This window comes from Macrotis lagotis, chromosome 2 (genome assembly GCF_037893015.1).
Source record: "Macrotis lagotis isolate mMagLag1 chromosome 2, bilby.v1.9.chrom.fasta, whole genome shotgun sequence".
NCBI classification, from domain to species: domain Eukaryota; kingdom Metazoa; phylum Chordata; class Mammalia; order Peramelemorphia; family Peramelidae; genus Macrotis; species Macrotis lagotis.
In genome coordinates this window covers 236,111,742-236,130,582 of record NC_133659.1, presented here as the reverse complement: position 1 = coordinate 236,130,582, position 18,841 = coordinate 236,111,742, and the positions used below count along the sequence as shown (strand labels likewise).

The following is an 18,841-nucleotide window of genomic DNA, read 5'->3' as shown; positions in this document are numbered from 1 at the left end:
GTTTATATGTATCAGTATTCTGTCTAAAACCTATCTTGAATTATTAGAAGAATAACTCTTTGGACTATAGAAACTCCTTAGATGTAGCACATCATAGGATGTATTAAATAGTTACCACTGATTTATACATTCTGAGTTTTCTTCTGTTCTCTCTCTTCCTTACCTTTCCCCCAGACTTCAGAAGATATCTTCACTGATCCTTTCTCTTCGTTCTTATTTCAGTTGACTCTTCTTGTATACTTGATCTCCTCCTCCCTACTCTGGATGCTTTCCCTATGGAACATTCCTTATCTTTTTCTCATTTTTAAAATTTTCTAATCCTTTCACCCGGTCTTTTGGTTCTTTAACTATGTACAGAAATATTTAGTTTTCCCATTACCATCCCCTTAAGATTCTAGAAAGAATCATTGAGTGTCTTTACTCACCACCTGACTCTCTTCTCAATTCCATACCATATTGCTTCTGAACTAACTATATCTGAATTTTTTTTTTTATCAAAGCTTACTTGAGAGTGAGGTTTAAAGCCATTTTTTTTCAGTCCTTGTTTTTCTGAGCTTCTATGCTAATTTTGGCATTGTTTGACTGCCACTCTATCCTAAGATATTTTTTCCTTCCCTGTCTTTAGTGATAATGCTTTCTGGTTCTACTCTTTACTTGTCTGTTTATTCCTTGTCACTGTCTTTTGTCAGTTCATTACCTATCTCTATCCACTAGGCATGTCTATTGGCCAAGAATCTATCCTGAGCTGTTTTTTCTTTACATATTCTCTCCCTTGGTAATCTCATTGACTCCTGGTTTCAATAATCAAATCTATATTAATACTCTCAAATAACTAGTCACTTATTTCCATGTCCTTTCTGGACATTACTAGATTTCTTGTTCTCATCTCAAACTAATCATGTCTCAAACTGAACTCGTCATTTTCCCCCTAAAGACTTCCCCTTTTTCAAAATTCCCTAATTCCCTTAGTCACTGCCTCTTTCCCAATCACTTAGACTTGTAATACTTAGTCTTTCCCCATCCCTGTAACTAATCAGTAGCCAAGTCTTGTCTCTTCCACTGTATCTCTTCCTTTCACATTCTTCTTTCCAGTCATTAGACCGTTTAACTTCTTGCTTTAATTATTTTATTAGTCTCTAATTTTTTTCCTCCTTTCTAAAGCATTTTCAACCTAGTTGCCAATATTGTTTTCTTAAAGCACAGATATTGCCTTCAGTTCTTGTTTGAAATTGTTTTCTTGTTTCTTCTAAGATAATCATACAGATAGTTAATAAAATGGAAAATAGGACAGACATAGCTAGATAGTATTATACCTGAAAAATATGTGCATGTTTGTTTTAGAGGAATTTGAAGTTAATATAAATCAGCAATATTATAGTATAGCAAGATAATCTAATGACAGTATTAAAAGAGGTATAGTGTCCATAACTGAGGGTGGTATTCTTGTTGTGTTCGTTCTAGACAGACCATATATTTAGTGTTATACTTTGTTTTAGTCACTACATTTCAGAAAAACTGGAGGACAACTAGTTGAAGAACTTGAGTTCTTTACAACTGAGGATCAGTTGAAAAAACTAAGGGTATTTAGTCTGGTGAAGAGAAGATGTAGCAAGTCATAATAGTTGATCTTCATGTAGAAAACCAATTTGTGCTTTCTTCTTGGTGCTAGGGGTCAGACATAGGAAAATTAGTATAAAATGTTCTGAGAGTCCTGTTTCAACTTGATTTAAGGAAAAAACATACAAAGCTTGACCAGAAGTGGAAAGGATTTTCTTGATAGTACATTTTTCCCTTTTTCAGATATATATATTAGATTGGATGACATTTGAGATATCTGCTAACTTTGAGATTCTTTGATCCTTTAAAATACAAATTTCTCAGTCTAGCATAGTAAACTCTATAGTCTGGCCCAGTTGTAAATTTCCAGCTTTATTTCATATTATAACTTCCTTAAAGCCAAACTTGACTTCTTGAAATTCACATGTGGAGTCAGTATTAGGCTTGTAGACAGGAAGACTTGTGTTCATATTTGGCCTTGGACACTTACCAGGTATGACCCCTTGTAGTTCACCCCTTTTTTTGTTTCAGTTTCCTCAGTTGTAAAATAGGGATAATAGCAGCACCTACTTCTCAGATATGTTGTGAGGATCAAGTGAGACAACATTTGTAAATCAATGTCTGGAACATGCTACATAAATGGTTATTCTCTTAGACTTTATTTCCAACACCAAGAAAACAGAAGTTCTCTACCATATAGCACTGCACCATCAATACATAAAACATTGGTTGCACTAAATGGAGAAATGTTGAATGTTGTGGACTGGGTCACTTGCCTTGACAGTGTACTTTCCATGACAGTGTACTTTCCAGGAATGTCCGTATAGATAATGAGGATGATGCATGCATTCCCAGAGTTAGCGTGATATTTTGGAAGCTCTAAAGGAAAGTATAGGAAAAAAAGAGCTATTAAATTACCTATCAGACTGAAGGTCTATAGAGCTTTTGTGCTGACCTCATTGTTGTATTCTTTTGCAACTTGGACAGTCTACCTACCAGTGCCATACCAGCAAAGTGAATCACTTCCATTTGAGTTGTCTTGGGAAGATTCTAAAGATCACCTAGAAAAAGGATGTGTTGGACACTGAAAACCTTTCTAAAGCTGAACTGCCAAGTGCTCAAACTCAGCTACAGAGAGCACAGTTCTGATGGACTGGCCATATTATTTGAATTCCACACATACATTTGCCTAAAAGTCTAGTTTATGTAGAATTCACACAAGGGAAGTGCTCACATGGAGGTCAGAAGAATCAATACAAAAACACTCTCAAGGTTTTTCTGAAAAATTTTTGAATCATTTGTTAGACATGGGAGACATTGGCAGAGGACCACCCAGCATGACATGCCTGCATCAAAGAAGTTTTTGTGCTCTATGAGCAAAGCAAAATTTTAGCAGCTCAAAAGAAACAGGAGATGTGCAAATTTAGAGACATCTCTACTTGAAATGTTTATATGGACTTTTTGTGTTTGACCTGTGGTAGAGCTTTCCAAGCTAGTATTGTTCTGATTAACTGCAGTCGTCAGATGTACTGTACTTTGACCTTGACATAGTGAAACCATTTCCGTCCTTTATAAATATGAAGGACAGCAACTAACTAATCTCATTGGCAATGAAGTGGATGGATTAAATATATTTTAAAAGGCTTAAGAACTCAGAACATATATATATATTTATACAATAAAACAGAATAAGTAGAAATTAATATGATTCAAGTTATATATTTGTGATAAAGGGGTATGGAGTAGTATTGATCAGAGTTGAGTAGGATTAATTGGAGGTGAATTTTAAAGAAGAGGAGAAATAAGAATTGGTGGAGATCACTTGGGATTGTATTCTTGATGTATGGATTTGGAATGAGGTATGATGTATGGAGGGTGATGTGTAGGTTTAATTGATTAGGGAAAAGGAAAAGGAACAAGCATTTATTAGGCACCTGCTGTGTGCCATGCTCTGAAATTATCTCTGAAGATTTTTTTTTATTAGAACAGAAAGACCATAGTGATAAGAGAAAAAGGAGAGTTGAGTGAGGCTTTGAAACAATATTTATTGTTGAATAATATCAGTTGTGTCTGATTCTTTGTGACCCCATTTGAGTATTTTTGGCAAAGATACTGGAGTCACACAACTAGTTGGCAGAATAACTACTTTGCAACTCAGGGTCTAAGACTTCCAAACAAACACACACAATATAAATGCAATCAATCTTTAAAAATTCATACATTTAACTTTTATGACTTCAAGCATTCATGTGATTTTATTATTAATCTTATTTTCATTTTTATGGTTAGCATCCACACACATTTGCAGCTATGCACAGTAGAGAAAAAAAATGAGAGGAGGTACAATGCATGCAAGTTTTTGGAGTGTCTAGTATCCTACTAGGCACTCCACTGGCTTCTTTACCATGCTATTGTAAAGAGCTCCCTGTGCATTCAAAGTGTTGGAGGTGATGTCAAGACCTAGCCAGTTGCATTGTCTTCTAATCACAGTGACTAGGTCCTAGCAACTTCTCCCTTGGTTTTCAAATGGCAGCTAAAGTAGAGAAATTTACAACAGTTTAGTGTTATTCTAAACAATTTTTAAAGGAGATATTAGCCCAAATGATCACAGAATTCTAGGGAACTACTTAAAAGAAAAAATGTTTTGCATTTTGTATATTGCATTTTTTGATAAGTAAATTTTTTAAAATTTTTATTCTTCTTTATTTAAGGCAATGGGGTTAAGTGACTTGCCCAGGGTCACACAGCTAGGCAATTATTAAGTTAAGTGTCTAAGGCCAGATTTGAACTCAGGTACTCCTGGCTCTAGGGGCAGTACTCTTATCTACTCACCACCTAGCTGCCCCCAAAGACAATCCTAAAAGACTTGTGATTGAAGATATCTACATCCAGAGAAGGAACTATGGAGTCAGAATGCAGACCAAAGCATACTATTTTCACTTTAAAAATTTTGTTTTATAGGGGTGGCTAGGTGATGCAGTGGATAGAACACCTGTCCTGGAGTCAAGAATACCTGAGTTCAAATCTGGCCTCAGACACTTAATAATTACCTAGGCTGTGTGGCCTTGGGCAAAACACTTAACCTCATTTGCCTTGCAAAAAAAAAATTTTTTTTTTTTGTTTTATGTTTTTTAATTCCCATGATTTCTTTTCCCGTTTGTTCTGATTTTTTCTTTCACAACATGACTAATGTAGAACTTATATCAGATTACTCACTGTCAAGAGGAGGGATGAAAGGAATGAGAAAAATGTGGAGCTCTAGACCTTACAAGTAATGACTGTTGAAAATTATCTTTACATGAAATTGGAAAAAAATTAAAAAAGAGTAATGTTCTGATTTAAAAAATAGAGAAAATACATGGTAAAGGACTAGATTAGAATCCATGGTGGGTTCTGATGAATATTATTTCTATGATGGCATTATCATCACTGATATAATGTTCTCATTCAGAAAGTTGATTCATTTGTCAATGAACATAGGTTGGAGAGGGACAGTCAGAATGTTGAAAAATGAACAAGAACATTAAACAATTTATTAAGTATTTGCTATACTTGAGTATATTAAATGCTCCGGATACAAAGAAAGATAAAAGACACTTGCTCTCAGGGAGTTTAAGAAGCAACAAGCTATGAGGAAATTAGGGTGTGAACTTCATTAGTGACTTGATATAGGTTGCACGATCAGTTTTCAAAATATTGTAAAGGAAAAATCACTGAGACAGTATGTAATGTAGTGTGAGAGAGATGTCCACAATTTTTTAAATCATACCTTGTAACAGTTCCTTTTATCAATAAAATTATAGATCCAACCCAAAAAAGAAATCCCAAATCTTTATAATTCATTTAATAATATATTTATTTCCTAGATATGAGAGAGAGAGAGAGAGAGAGAGAGAGAGAGAGAGAGAGAGAGAGAGAATGAGAGATAAAGCATTTATTCAGTGCTTTCCATGTTTATCATGTTTATGAATGTGATGGAATTTTACGTTTGAAATTTCCCACTTGTGCGGGATACAAATACAAGCCAGAAAAGAGTTTATCCTCAAAGAAGTTACTTTCAAATGGGGAAAGACAGAAAGCAATTTGAGAAAAGGGTAGGTAAGAGAATGGGAATATGTTAATGTTAATGTTAAGAATTTATCTGGCTAATTTGTATGGGACTTAAGTAGACCATGGACTTATTCTTATTAAAAATAAACTTTTATAAGATTTCCTTTAAATCATTTGATCTTGCTTCCCCTTACAACATGGAGGGACATTTCCTAGTGTTATTTTCTTGAGAAGTTTTAGGGTCAGAATTTTGCAGTGGATAAAAATGGATCTTACTATAATTTAAAATTTAAAAAATTAAAAGAAGTTTAAAAATATATTTTTGATAATTTCAAAAGCATTTTTTTCTCCTCTGGTAGGCACAGGTATTTAAGCATGGAACACGAGAAAGCTGTTTGCCTTATGGTAAGTATCATTTTCATAGGTGAGTTTTTTGGTAATTAAGATGGTTGGGAGGGACTTTTTATAGTATCATCAAATCAATTGTTTAAGTCGATTTTGACTGCCCTCATTTTGACTATGTATAGTTGTTTTGAAATTGAAATTGTTTGGGGCGGCTAGCTGGCATAGTGGATAGCACCGGCCTTGGAGTTAGGAGCACCTGGGTTCAAATCTGGTCTCAGACACTTAATAATTACCTAGCTGTGTGGCCTTGGGCAAGCCACTTAACCCCATTTGCCTTGCAAAAAGCCTAAAAAAAAAAATTGAAATTTTTTATCTTATAGTACCATCAAAACTTTCCCCCCAAATTCCTCTGGGCATTTTATACCAACTAGCTAATAACATAGTGACTTTGATCATGGTTCATATTCAAATTGCTCTGATTCTATTTTTAAAAAATTAAATTTTTTTCCATGAACAAAAATCAGCATTTTTCTCATTTCTCTCAGACTCACAATTAGAACAAAAGAAAAACAAAAACAAAATTCTTGTAACAAATATGCATTGTCAAACAAAACAAATTCCTTCATTGCCCATATACAAAGGACATGTATTGCATTCTGCTCTTTTGAGCAGAATGTGAAAAGGTGGATAATTGACTTGTTTCTTAATGGAGCAGAGACAGTTGTGTAAGGTCCATCTCTTTAGGTTTTATTCCTCTTTTGGTTGCGCTCTTCACTTTTTGGATTTCTTCATTTTCTAAGTTTATATTTTATTTACTTTGATGGAGTTTGGGGAAAGGATATTTCCTTGAGAAGTTGACAGCATTGTACCTTACTCTAGTTTTGGACATATATTCTGACTTTCTGTCCTGCCCTCTTGACTTTTTTAAATTGTAAAATCATATTCCTTGTATTAAGTTGTTGGGAAATTAAGAAAAAGGAGAAACTATACTTCCCCTCTAATTTACCATACCTACTTAAGGGAAGTATTATAAAGTGAGATTCCTTAGTGTCCAATTGATTGTCTGAATTACCGTTTTTCACTTTGCACAGTAAGACTGTTAAATTTGTTAATAATAATAATAATATGTTTGTCCTTCATTTTCAAAGAAGACCACGACATCAGGGAGGCGATGCAATGACAAGCATGTGAATTGGATTTGAGTGAGGGGTGCTGTGCTAAGTCACCATCTTTGATATGAATAAGATAGTCTGAAAAGTCTATTTTTCTTTTATTCACACCTATTTTATAAGAAAAAAACTGATTTATTAATACTATAAGATATCTGACTGCTTTGTTAATCACTGAAGAATATTGGGTCACTACAGAATTTTTAGAAGTTATCATAGAATATTAAATTGTAAAGAGCAAAATTGAATCAGTAAAACTTTAAAAATACCTCTGTCTCTTATAAGCTGTTATTCTTTTTGAAAGCAGGACTTCATTGACTTTCACTCCTGAGTGATTAATAAATATGCTTCGTTTTAATTGAAGCTATCTGTTGCATATAAGCATATTTATATTTTGAAATAATCAGACTTTGTAGTTTTGTATCTTTGGTTTGTATGTCCCCAAATATCTCTCTCTCTCTCTCTCTCTCTCTCTCTCTCTCTCTCTCTCTCTCTCTCTCTCTCTCTCTCTCTCCGTTCTCCTCTGTGTATGTCTGTCTCTGTCTCTCTCATTTGCTTTAAATAAGATGAACTGTGATTTCATCTATGTGAGGAACCCTTAGTAGAAAATCCTTCCTTTGATTCAGACCAGCAATTCATAATCTTAATTGTTTGGGAATATTGAAAGGTTAAATGACTTGTCCATGGTCACATAGTTACCATGTGTCAAACATAGGACTTATACTTCAAAGTCTTATATCCTCCATAAAACTTTCTCTGATAATCTTAATGCCCATTCTTCATCTTCCTTTTTTCCTATCAAAAGATTCCAGGGTCTGGGGCGGTTAGGTAGCACAGTGGATAGAGCACCGGCCCTGAAGTAAGGAATACCTGAGTTTAAATCTGGCCTCAGACAGTTAATAATTACCTAGCTGTGTGGACTTGGGCAAGCCACTTAACCCCATTTGCTTGCAAAAAACCTAAGGGGAAAAAAAAGAAAATAGGGTCTGCTGTCTAGCCAAAATATGACTGCTTCAGTATTTATCTGCCTTTCTAATGTATTTATCTTACATTATTTGCTATTACAGTTACCTCTTTGTATGTTATAACCTATCTAATAGAGTCTTTGCTCCATCAGGGAGGAACCTTAACTTGTTTCAACTTTGTATCCCCTCCCCACCCCCAGGCAACCCAAGTAGGTGTTTATATGGTATTCCTGTTGTGTAGAATATTGATTGCTACTTTCATTTCCATTCAACAAATATTTGGGAATACAAAGTATTCCTGTTTCCATTCCAGTGGTGAATTGGACTTTCAATGCAGTCTGCACTTTTTTTTCTTCTTTATGTCATTTCATCAATAGAGGTCAGTAAATGAATCTAAAAGTAGCTGAGGAAACAGAGAAGTTAACTAATTTTCCCAGGGATACAAAGTTATTGTGTGCCATGTGGGGTTTTAACTTCTATAAGCCAGACTGAAGATGAATCTCTAATAGTTATGCCATACTTCCTCTCCATAATGTTCTGTAAAGTATTAAATGAAAAATAATTAAATGCCATATTTGACCGCATTTTTTTATAGATAGTCGGGAAGGTGAACAGTTGTTATTGGGTTGTCAGGGAAAAGCTTTATGGAGGATGTGAGGTTTGGGTCTTGAAGACTTCATCTATAGGATTTGGACATATATAAAGAAAGAAATGAAAAGCATTGCAACTAGATCAACTAGTATGGCCAGAATTTTTAGATAGAGATAAAAATTAAGATTGTATAGATCATGTTTCACTAGAATTCAGTTCAACATATTAAGCAACTATAAGGTATTACTTTATGAAATATGCAAAAGGAAACTAATTTAAACTTATACCAATATATGACAGATGTAAAAAAACCCAAATCCAAGACTTTAAAAGGCTAGATATAGATTTATCATATTTTAAATAATGATTATTTGGAAATTCACATAATGTATGATTTCTGCCAAATGTTTACTATTGTGTGCTTTATTTTGCAGCTTCCACTGTGCTTGAGTGCCTTGATAAGTGCAAACTCTCAGAGAGTAACCATACTCTTCTCCGAAAACTTGGTGTCAAACTTGTTCAACGACTTGGATTGACCTTTCTGAAGCCCAAATTGGCTAAGTGGAGGTTAGTTAACAGGATTATGACCTTTTTATTTTCTCAGTTTCATTTGACCACAAAAAAGCCAAATATATTACATAAAGAAATAGTAGAATGTTATTAATAATAAAATATATTTCAAAGATTCATCCATCTATTTTTTATAAAAAGATTAATTCAATCCCATAAGCATTTCAATAAATAATATTTACTCTGTACAGCACTGTCCTTGATATTTGGTGTATAAAAAACAAAAAAAATGTCCTTAAGGAATTCATATTTTATTGAGAAAACAGCAATAAGTAAATACTAGCTAACTCAGAGGTGAGAAAAATACTAACAAATGTTTGGATTAGGTTAGACTTTAAATGGAAAGTGACTTGAGCTTAGTTCAGAAGAAACTGGATTCTGAAAAGCATTATGAGTGTTTTTTCAATCAGGGAAAATACCTTGTGTAATGGAATAGCATGTTGAATCTGGGGTACAATTAATAGTAGATAAGTTTCAGTAAAATTTAGAGTTATATGAAAGGAAGTAATATAAAGTAAATCTGGATGTATGGATGAGGGGCTATTGATTGATTTAAATGTCAAACTTTCAAGTATTTATCCTAGAGATAGTATTTTTAAGAAAGGGAATGAGACTGTCATATTTTAGTCTCCATGTAAAGGATAGAAGTAGGAAGAACAATTAAAAACTTAGTAATCCAAGTAAAAACTGCTAAAGATTTGAAATAGGATGATGACTTTGTGAATGGGGAACATGGAACAGAAAAGGGATGTTACAAAGGATGAATCAGAAGTATTTAGTAACTATTTAGTATAATTGAATTTTTCATAGGGTCAAGGACAAAATAGGATGATGGAACAGGAGAAGATAGAGAAACTTGTGGTTACAATGAAGATGAAGAATATGGGGTTTGAGGAGTGAGATAGATGTAGAGATAGAAACACAATTATTATAAGAAAGAAATTTCAGGGGCGGCTAGGTGGCGCAGTGGATAAAGCACCGGTCCTGGAGTCAGGAGTACCTGGGTTCAAATCTGGTCTCAGACACTTAATAATTACCTAGCTGTATGGCCTTGGGCAAGCCACTTAACCCCATTTGCCCTGCAAGAACCTGAAAAAAAATTTCAGAGTTTATGATCATGGAAGCTTCCAAGGAAGCAGGGACCTTTTAGTCCCTGTGGGATAGCTGAGGTAACATGAAGATAAATGTCACAGGACATGAAATGGGAGAATCTGTATGTGAACACAGAAATCCCTTACTTATGAGAAGAGGTTGAAGTAGACAGGAACTCTGTGAGCACAGTTCTCAATTCCTTGAGAAAACATGTGAGAACATAGTTTAGAGTCTTATGAAGGATGATGATATAGAGAGTGTGATCCTCAGAGAAGTTGCTGAGTGATGACAAAGTTATTCTCTAGAGGTAGAAGTGAGGAGCATTCCTCCTGACACCTTATATTCGTGTTTATTATAGAAGGAGCACTTGACTCTCGTAAAGGGTTTCTAGGGATGGTTCAGGAAAAATGAAAGAATTCTGATCAGAAAAAGTTAAATTGATTATATTTTAACAGACAGAAAACTCATTAATGATATGAGAGTCATTCCTAAATCACTTGTATGCCTGTATTCAGACAATCACTTTCTTAAAGATCAAAATCAAAGCTAGAAAAGAGAATAACAATGAGAAAAAGAACAATGTGGGCAATTGAAAGAGTACAGTCATATAATCTTTTTGGTAAAATTTTATAGAAAAGGATATTTGTTCACAGCAACAGCATCATTGTATAATGATTAACTATGACAGACATAGCTATTCTCAACAATACAGTAACCAAATAGAAGTCTAAAGAACATGTGATGGAAAATGCCATTTATATACAGTGAAAGAATTATGGAGTCTGGATATAGAAAAAGTATACTGTTTTTACTTTTTTTAGATTTTTTAATATTTTCTTTCTCATGATTTTTTCCCTTTTGTTCTGATTGTTCTTTCACATCATGACCACTTTTGGAAATATATTTGACATGATTGTACATATATAATCCACATCAGATCACTTGCTGTCTTTAGAGAAGGGAAGGAAAGGGAAAGAGGGAAGGAGAAAAACATGGAACTCAAAATCTTACCAAAAAATTAATGTTGAAAATTATCTTTACATGGTAATTGGAAAAAATGATATTTACTACCCCCCAAAAAAAGAAAAGGATGTTCTAAAGAAATAATATAGGTTTACAAAACAGTAATTGTAGAAAGTAATACTAGAAGCTTCACAAGAGAACCACAGCTGCATCGTTTTTCCTAAGAAATTTGTAGAAAAAGTGAAAGGACAACAAAAACAGAAGAAAAATGAAAATAATCTGCAAGATTATATAGTAGACTATTTTCCATCATCAAGTACCATAGAATCATCGCACTGGATTCCTAACATCATTGATTAGTGCTTGATGTGTTTATATAGGTGATTGTTAACAACATTAAAAAGAATAAAGATGGCAAACTCTAAATATAGACTAGCTCTCTGCTAGAACTGACAAAATTTTGGAAGCATTGAGAGACTAATTTACAAGGTAACTGAAAGGAAGTTATCAAAGATGTAGGGAAAAAAATCATAGAACTTATAAAAAATTTTAGCAAAATATGAACAATTACTGACCTAAAATTTTTTTCATGAGAATTATTTGCACATACATATCAAGGGCATTCATGATAATGGTATTTGTAGATACTAGGTGATATTCCTTAAGTGATCATATTTTGACTGTCACACTTGTCTAATGTATGTTGAGAATGCCAGATCCCTCCATACTTACTCTTTTTGTTTCATTTTATTTTTTCCATTAGGAAAAATTTATATTGCCTCATTGTTCTCAAATTGGAAAAAAATCTAAAAAAAAACCCACCTTATTTTGTATCTTGAGTCTAGTACTTCTCTTTCAAGAATTAGATAGCCTGATTCTCTGGAATCACAGTTGGCCACTGCATTAATCAGAGATCTTAAATCCATGAAAATAGTTTATTTTTACAATGTTGTTGTTATTGATTAAAATGTTCTTCTGATTGTTTTCACTTTCCTCTGTATCAAGTCATACAAATATTTACAGGTTTCCCAGAACTCATCCCTATCTCCTTTTTTACCACACAGTGTTACTCCATTAAAGTCACAAACCATAATTTATTCAGCCATCCCCTAACAATTTCTTGGTTCTCAGTTCTTTGCCACTGTAAAAAGAATTGCTATGAATTTTTTTTCCATAGAAATCCTTTCCCTCTTTGATCTCTTTGGGTTATAACTCTGAAGTAGTAGTATTGCTGGGCTACAGGTTAGTGAGTTTTGAAATTGCTTGCCAAAATAGTTGTGCCACTTAGTTTCCATCTCTCCTAACAGCTTAATGTTTCTATTTTCCTACATCCCCTCCAACATTTTTTTTTGTTATGCCAGAATAGTTGATGGGTATGAAGTACAATCTTAGAACTAAATTTGCATTTTTCTACTTACTAATGATTGGAGCATGTATTCTGTCAGATAGTTTATTTTTCTTCCTTTGAAAAATTCTAGCTCATATCCCTTGATCATTTATTAGTTATGGAATGACTCTTACTTATAAATTTTATAAAATCAGTTCTTTATATATCTTATAAAAGAGACTTTTGCCAATAGAAACTTTTTTTTTTTGCTTTATTTTGTTGGGAATTTTTTTGGCAAGGCAGTGGGAATAAGTGACTTCTCCAAGGTCACACAACTAAGTAAGTATTAAGTGCCTGAGGCCAGTTTGAACTCAGATCCTCGTGGCTTAAGTTGTTCCTAATTGCCAGAGAAACTTGATGAAAATATCTCCCTGGCTATTATGTTGTTTCCCTTCTAAATTTTAGCCAACTAATGTCTCTGTGAGCTTCCTTATCTCTTGTTTGGTCAAGAACTCTTCCTTTAAGAGATGAAGAACATCACCAAAAACAAACTAGATGATTTCGATTACATTAAATTAAAAAGCTTTTGCACAGATAAAACTACTGTAACCAAGATTAAAAGAAATGTAGTAAATTGGGAAATAATCTTTACATCTAATGATTCTGACAAAGGAAGGGCTCATTTCTAAAATATACAGAGAACTGAGTCATATTTTTAAAAAAAAAGCCATTCCCCAATTGACAAATGGTCAAAGGATATGCAATTTACAGATGAGGATATCAAAGCAATCCATAGCCATATGAAAAATTGCTCTAAATCATTAATTATTAGAGAAATGCAAATCAAAGCTTCTCTGAGGTACCACCTCACACCTCTCAGACTGGCCAATATGACCAGAAAGGATGATGATCATTGTTGGAAGGGTTGTGGGAAATCTGGGACACTATTACACTGTTGGTCGAGCTGTGAACTCATCCAACCTTTCTGGAGAGGAATTTGGAACTATACCCAAAGGGCAACAAAAATGAACATGCCCTTTGATCTAACAATACCACTACTGGGTCTGTACCCTGAAGAGATGATGAAAAAGGGTAAAAACATCACTTGTACAAAAAATATTCATAGCAGCCCTGTTTGTGGTGGCAAAGAATTGGAAATCCAGTAAATGTCCTTCAATTGGGGAATGGCTTAGCAAACTGTGGTATTTGTATGCCATAGAACACTATTGTTCTATTAGAAACCAGGAGGGACAGGAATTCAAGGAAGCCTGGAGGGAGTTGCATGAACTGATGCTGAGTGAGAAGAGCAGAACCAGAAAAACACCGTATACCCTAACAGCAACATGGGGGTGATGTTCAACCTTGATGGACTTGCTTGTTCCATCAGTGCAGGGACAATTTGGGGCTGTCTGCAATGGAGAATACCATCTGTATCCAGATAAAGAGCCTTGGAATTTGAACAAAGTTCAAGGACTATTCCCTTTAATTTAGGGGAAAAAACAGATATTTTATTGTCTGATCTGATCTTGTTATCTCTTATACTTTTTGTTTCTTCCTTAAGGATGTGATTTCTTTCTCATCATACTCAATTTGGATCAGTGTACAACATGGAAACAAAATAAAGACTGACAGATTGCTTTCCGGGGGGGGGGGGTAAGATTGGGAGAAAAAATGTAAAACTCAAATAAAATCTTTAAAAATAAAAAACTATTCCTTTAGTTATATATATGAAAAAAATTTCTTCCTTGCTCTTCTAATTTGTCTAGGCTATCATATCCTTTATATCTACATATATATCCATTTGTAACTTATTTTGATAAGTAATTTGAGGTGTTGATGTATTCCTAATTTCTGCAGCATTGTTTAGCAATTTTTTCCAATAGTTTTTAATCAACTGTCCTTACCCAGTAACTAAGTTTGTTGGACTAATTAAAGAAAACAGTATGTTCATTTGACTCGATGTCTTGGGTAGTTGATCTTTTCCTCTGAACAATCTATTTAGAGTCAGTACCAAATTGTTTTGATGATTATTGTTTTGTAGTATAGCTTGAGTTGCCATAATGCTTGACTCTCTTTCTCCCCTCTTCTAATCTCCCTTGAGATTCATGACATTCTTGAACTTTTGTTACCATTTTTTTAGTTCTTCTAAAACTTTGATAGACCTGGTAATGTCTTTTTATGGTATTGACTAGGCATATCCTAGCCAATTTTTTCCACTATTTAAGTCTGTCTTTATTTCCTTAGAGTATTTTATAGTTGTAGTCCTAGAGTTGTGTGTATCTTGGTAGACTCCCAGGTATATAAATACTCTATTTCATTTGCAAAATGCAATAATCTCCTTTACCCTTTGCTTATACTTGTTTCAACTATTGCTTTTTCTTGTATTATTGGTATAACTAACACCATTAGTTCTTTTTCAAATAGTTTTGTTAGCTGGGCATCCTTGTTTTACTCTTTATCCTGCTGGAAATTGTTTTCTCGCCTTTTAATACAATGTTGGATCTTGATTTTAGATAAATACTTCATATCATACTAAAAAAAGGACTGCTTATTCTTATATTTTCTAGTGTAAAATTTTTTTCTAGATCTATATATAATCACATATAACATAATGTTGATATAACCATATGATTTTTATCTTGTTGTTAATATGGTACATTCTTTTTAGTTTTCCTAATATTTGAACCAGCCCTGTTAGATCAAACCTGGTTGTAGTATATGATCTTTTTTATAAGTTTCTGTAGCCACTTTGCTAGTATTTTAAATTTTTGCATTGATTTTCATTAGGGATAGTAGTCTACAGCTTTTTCCTTTTCTTTAGACTCTCTGATTTAGGTTTCAGGACTTTATATCCAAAAATAATTTGCTCAGATTCTTTTCCTTTTTTGCAAATGATTTATGGAATTTTGGAATTTCATTTTTTTTTTTTTTCTCAGGTGTTTGCTAGAATTCACTTGTGGATCCATTAGATCATTTTTTTTTCTTTGTAAGTTGATTCATTGCTTGCTTGTTCAATTTCTTTTTCTGAGCTGGGTCGTTTAACTTCCCTATTTTTTGTTGTATTAATTTGGGCTTATTCTTTATTTTTTTAAAAAAAGCATTCACTTCAGTAGAGCAAAATGCTTCTTTAAAGTTTTGCTTCCAACAGGAAAGGAAATCGCAGTTACTCAGAGAGAATGTTTTGTTTTTTTAAAAAATAAACCTCAGGTCATAGAATTAAGTATTTTTATACTCACAGAAGGTGTTGCCCACCAGAAAGGAGGAAATCTGACATAGAATTAAATACAAATGGAGATTTCTTATGAATGATTAATATTGTTGCTGATATTCATGTTTGTAAATGACTACACATAAATCCATCTATCTCCCATACTTGCAGATTTCCCAGAAGCAATCTGTAATTTCTAAAAAGAGATTCTCCTAGCCTGGGATTTCCCAGACTGGGAAAACCAAGTGAATGAAGGATATATACTGCTCAGATTAGGACATGCAGTAAGATGAATATTCTGTAGAGCTTGTCACCATGCCATTTCTTGTCTATCCATTTACAGTGACTATTTCCTTTTGCTTTCTGACTTCTTTTTCACCTCTCACTTTTAGAATCCTTGGCTTTCTTAAAATCTCAGTTCAAATACTACTTTGTAGAGAACGCCTTTTCTGATTCCCTTAATATTTAATTCCTTTTCTTCCCACCCCTAATCAGATTTGGAAATTTATGATAATCTGTATTTAGAGATACTTGGATAATTTGGAGAGAGCACTTTCAGGCCTTTCTATAGTCTGTCTCTTGAAGTCTGCCCAAGTTCATTTTCATTGTTTCCATATTATCTCTCCATCTTCTGTCATCGCCTTCTTCTTTTGACTTCAATCTTCCTAACATCAGGTTCTTTTCCAGGAAGTCCTATCTTCTAATATAATGAGACTTTTTTAGTGAGTTCTGTTTTATACATACTAAATTTAATATGTCTAATATGATAAATTAATAATCTAATCTGATAAATTCTCTCATTTCTTTTCTTTCCCCACACCATCCATTCTTCTTTCATCTTTCAAAGTGATCTTCCTAAAGCAAAGGTCTGTTCATGTCACACCTTTTTCCTCTCCTCCCTACTCCCAACTCCCATCAGTAAACTTCAGGGGCTCCTTATCAGCCCCAAGATCAAATATCATATCCTGTCTGGTGTTCAAAGCTGTTTACCTGTTATCTTCCATGCCCTGCAGCCATCTACAACCTTTTTCACAACTTCTTAAATTCTGACTCCATCCACCCCACTTTGCACCCTCCCCCAATCATTGATATGCTATCCCTTATACTCTTCCATCTAATGACACTTTGTTTTTTGTTGTTTTTGAAAGAAAGAAGTTATCTCCTGACTTTAAACATAGTCACTGGCTATTCCTTAGTACCTGAAATGTTCTCCTTATTTATCTCTGCCTCTTTGCCTCTCTGACTTCCCTCAAGTTCTAATTAAAATCTATTTTCCTATAAGGAAGGCTTTCTTGATGCCCCTTTATTTTAATTTCTTCCTCTGTTAACTATTTCTTATGTTTAAAGCTTGTTTTATATGTCTTTGCGTGTCTCATCTTTTAGATTGTATACTCCTTGAGGATAGGGACTATATACAGGCTAGTTGTTTTTCAAGTTTTTCAATCTTATATTTTCTTTTGTTTAAATCTTGTAAACCCCCCCCCCCCCAGTATTTCTTGTTTCATGAGATTATTAACTTCTATTTAGTCCATTCCAATTTTCAGGGAAGTTTCAGTCATTTTCTTTTGTTTCCCATATGTTAGGAACATTCTCTTCTCTGACTCTGTTCATGTCACACCTTCCTTTAATTCCTAACTGAAATCCCACCTTTTACAGGTAGCCTTCTCCAACTCCTCTTATTTCTCTCTTTTAATTATTTCCTATTTATCCCATATTTAACTTGCTTTGTATTTGTTTACACATTGACTCTCTCATTAGAGCCAATGAAATTAGATTCTTCTGGCTATTATGAATATTTTTTTCCTATCTCCTATGCTAGAACAGCTTTCTATTTCATTCTACCTACTGACCTTTTTTTGGCTTCCTTTAAGACAATTCAACTCATCTTTTATTGGAAGCCTTCTCAAATTCCTCTTGATTTTAGATGGGATTATTTAAGTATCTTATTTTCTTTAATCAAGGAAATTTATATTTTTGTAGATATTCATCCATTTGATTTATATTGTTGGAGCTGAGTTTTGTTTTTGTTTCCTCCCCAATTCTTTCCATAGTGCTTAGCATACAATAGATGCCTAATTAATGTTTATTGATGGACTGAATTCTATTCTCTAATTAATGGACTCTGTGGGATCATAACACTTATATTACTTAACCTTGTAGGGATAATGTTTTATGAATTATGAAGTTTTCTTATGCAAAATACATGTATATATAAATTATTATTCGAGACATATTGAAAGAGTGAGTATAATTATAATATTGAAAATATATTTAATTATTAAGTTTCTCAAGTTCCCAATAGTAACTCTTGACTTTGGAATTAATATTTATTTTCTGCTTAGATACCAGCGTGGTTGTCGATCCTTGACTGCTAATCTTCGACTTCCGACCCAGGAAGAAGAGAAACAGATCCCTCAGATTTTAGCTTCTGACAGTGATGAAGACTATGATATACCTGAGGAAGTTGAAAATGTCATAGGTATCTTGCTGCTAGATTGATATTTTTCCAGTTAGTCTTCAAATCCTTTCTTATGTTCTGAATACTTAATTTAAAGTTCTAGATGGGGTAGATAGAACTAAGCATTTTAGTTAATTCATTATTATTCAATAAATGGACCTTACATTTGCTCAGTATGTATAGGCACTTGATAATTAATAAATACAAAGTTGTAGAAAATTAGCTGTGCCTTTAAGGAACTTATTGCACAGATTGTAATTGCCATGGGATTTCATAGCAAACTAGAGTTCAATAATTTCTGAATTAGGTGAACTATGAGGTTGATTCCAGCTCAAGATGGTGTCATCAAGAGAGGATTTTGAGGCTCATGATGACAATAACATTTATATAGTACTTACTATTTGGTAGGCATTGTACTAAATGGTTTAATAGTTAATATCTCATTTAAGCTTCACAACAGTCCTAAGAGGAAAGTGCTGTTATCATCCCCATTTTACATGAGGAAATTGAGGCAAACAGAAGTTAAATGACTTGCCCAAGGTCACA

The 18,841-nt window shown here is 33.6% G+C and overlaps 1 protein-coding gene across 1 annotated transcript in view; it reads left to right on the top strand.

Moving 5' to 3' along the window:
- TBCD (tubulin folding cofactor D) overlaps positions 1–18,841 on the top strand; it is a 401,955-nt gene that overhangs the window by 74,986 nt on the left and 308,128 nt on the right. Inside the window, exons 9-11 of the mRNA XM_074225195.1 lie at positions 5,967–6,012; positions 9,112–9,244; positions 18,180–18,316. Coding sequence (XP_074081296.1) covers positions 5,967–6,012; positions 9,112–9,244; positions 18,180–18,316 — 316 coding nt within the window. The remainder of the gene's footprint in view (positions 1–5,966; positions 6,013–9,111; positions 9,245–18,179; positions 18,317–18,841) is intronic.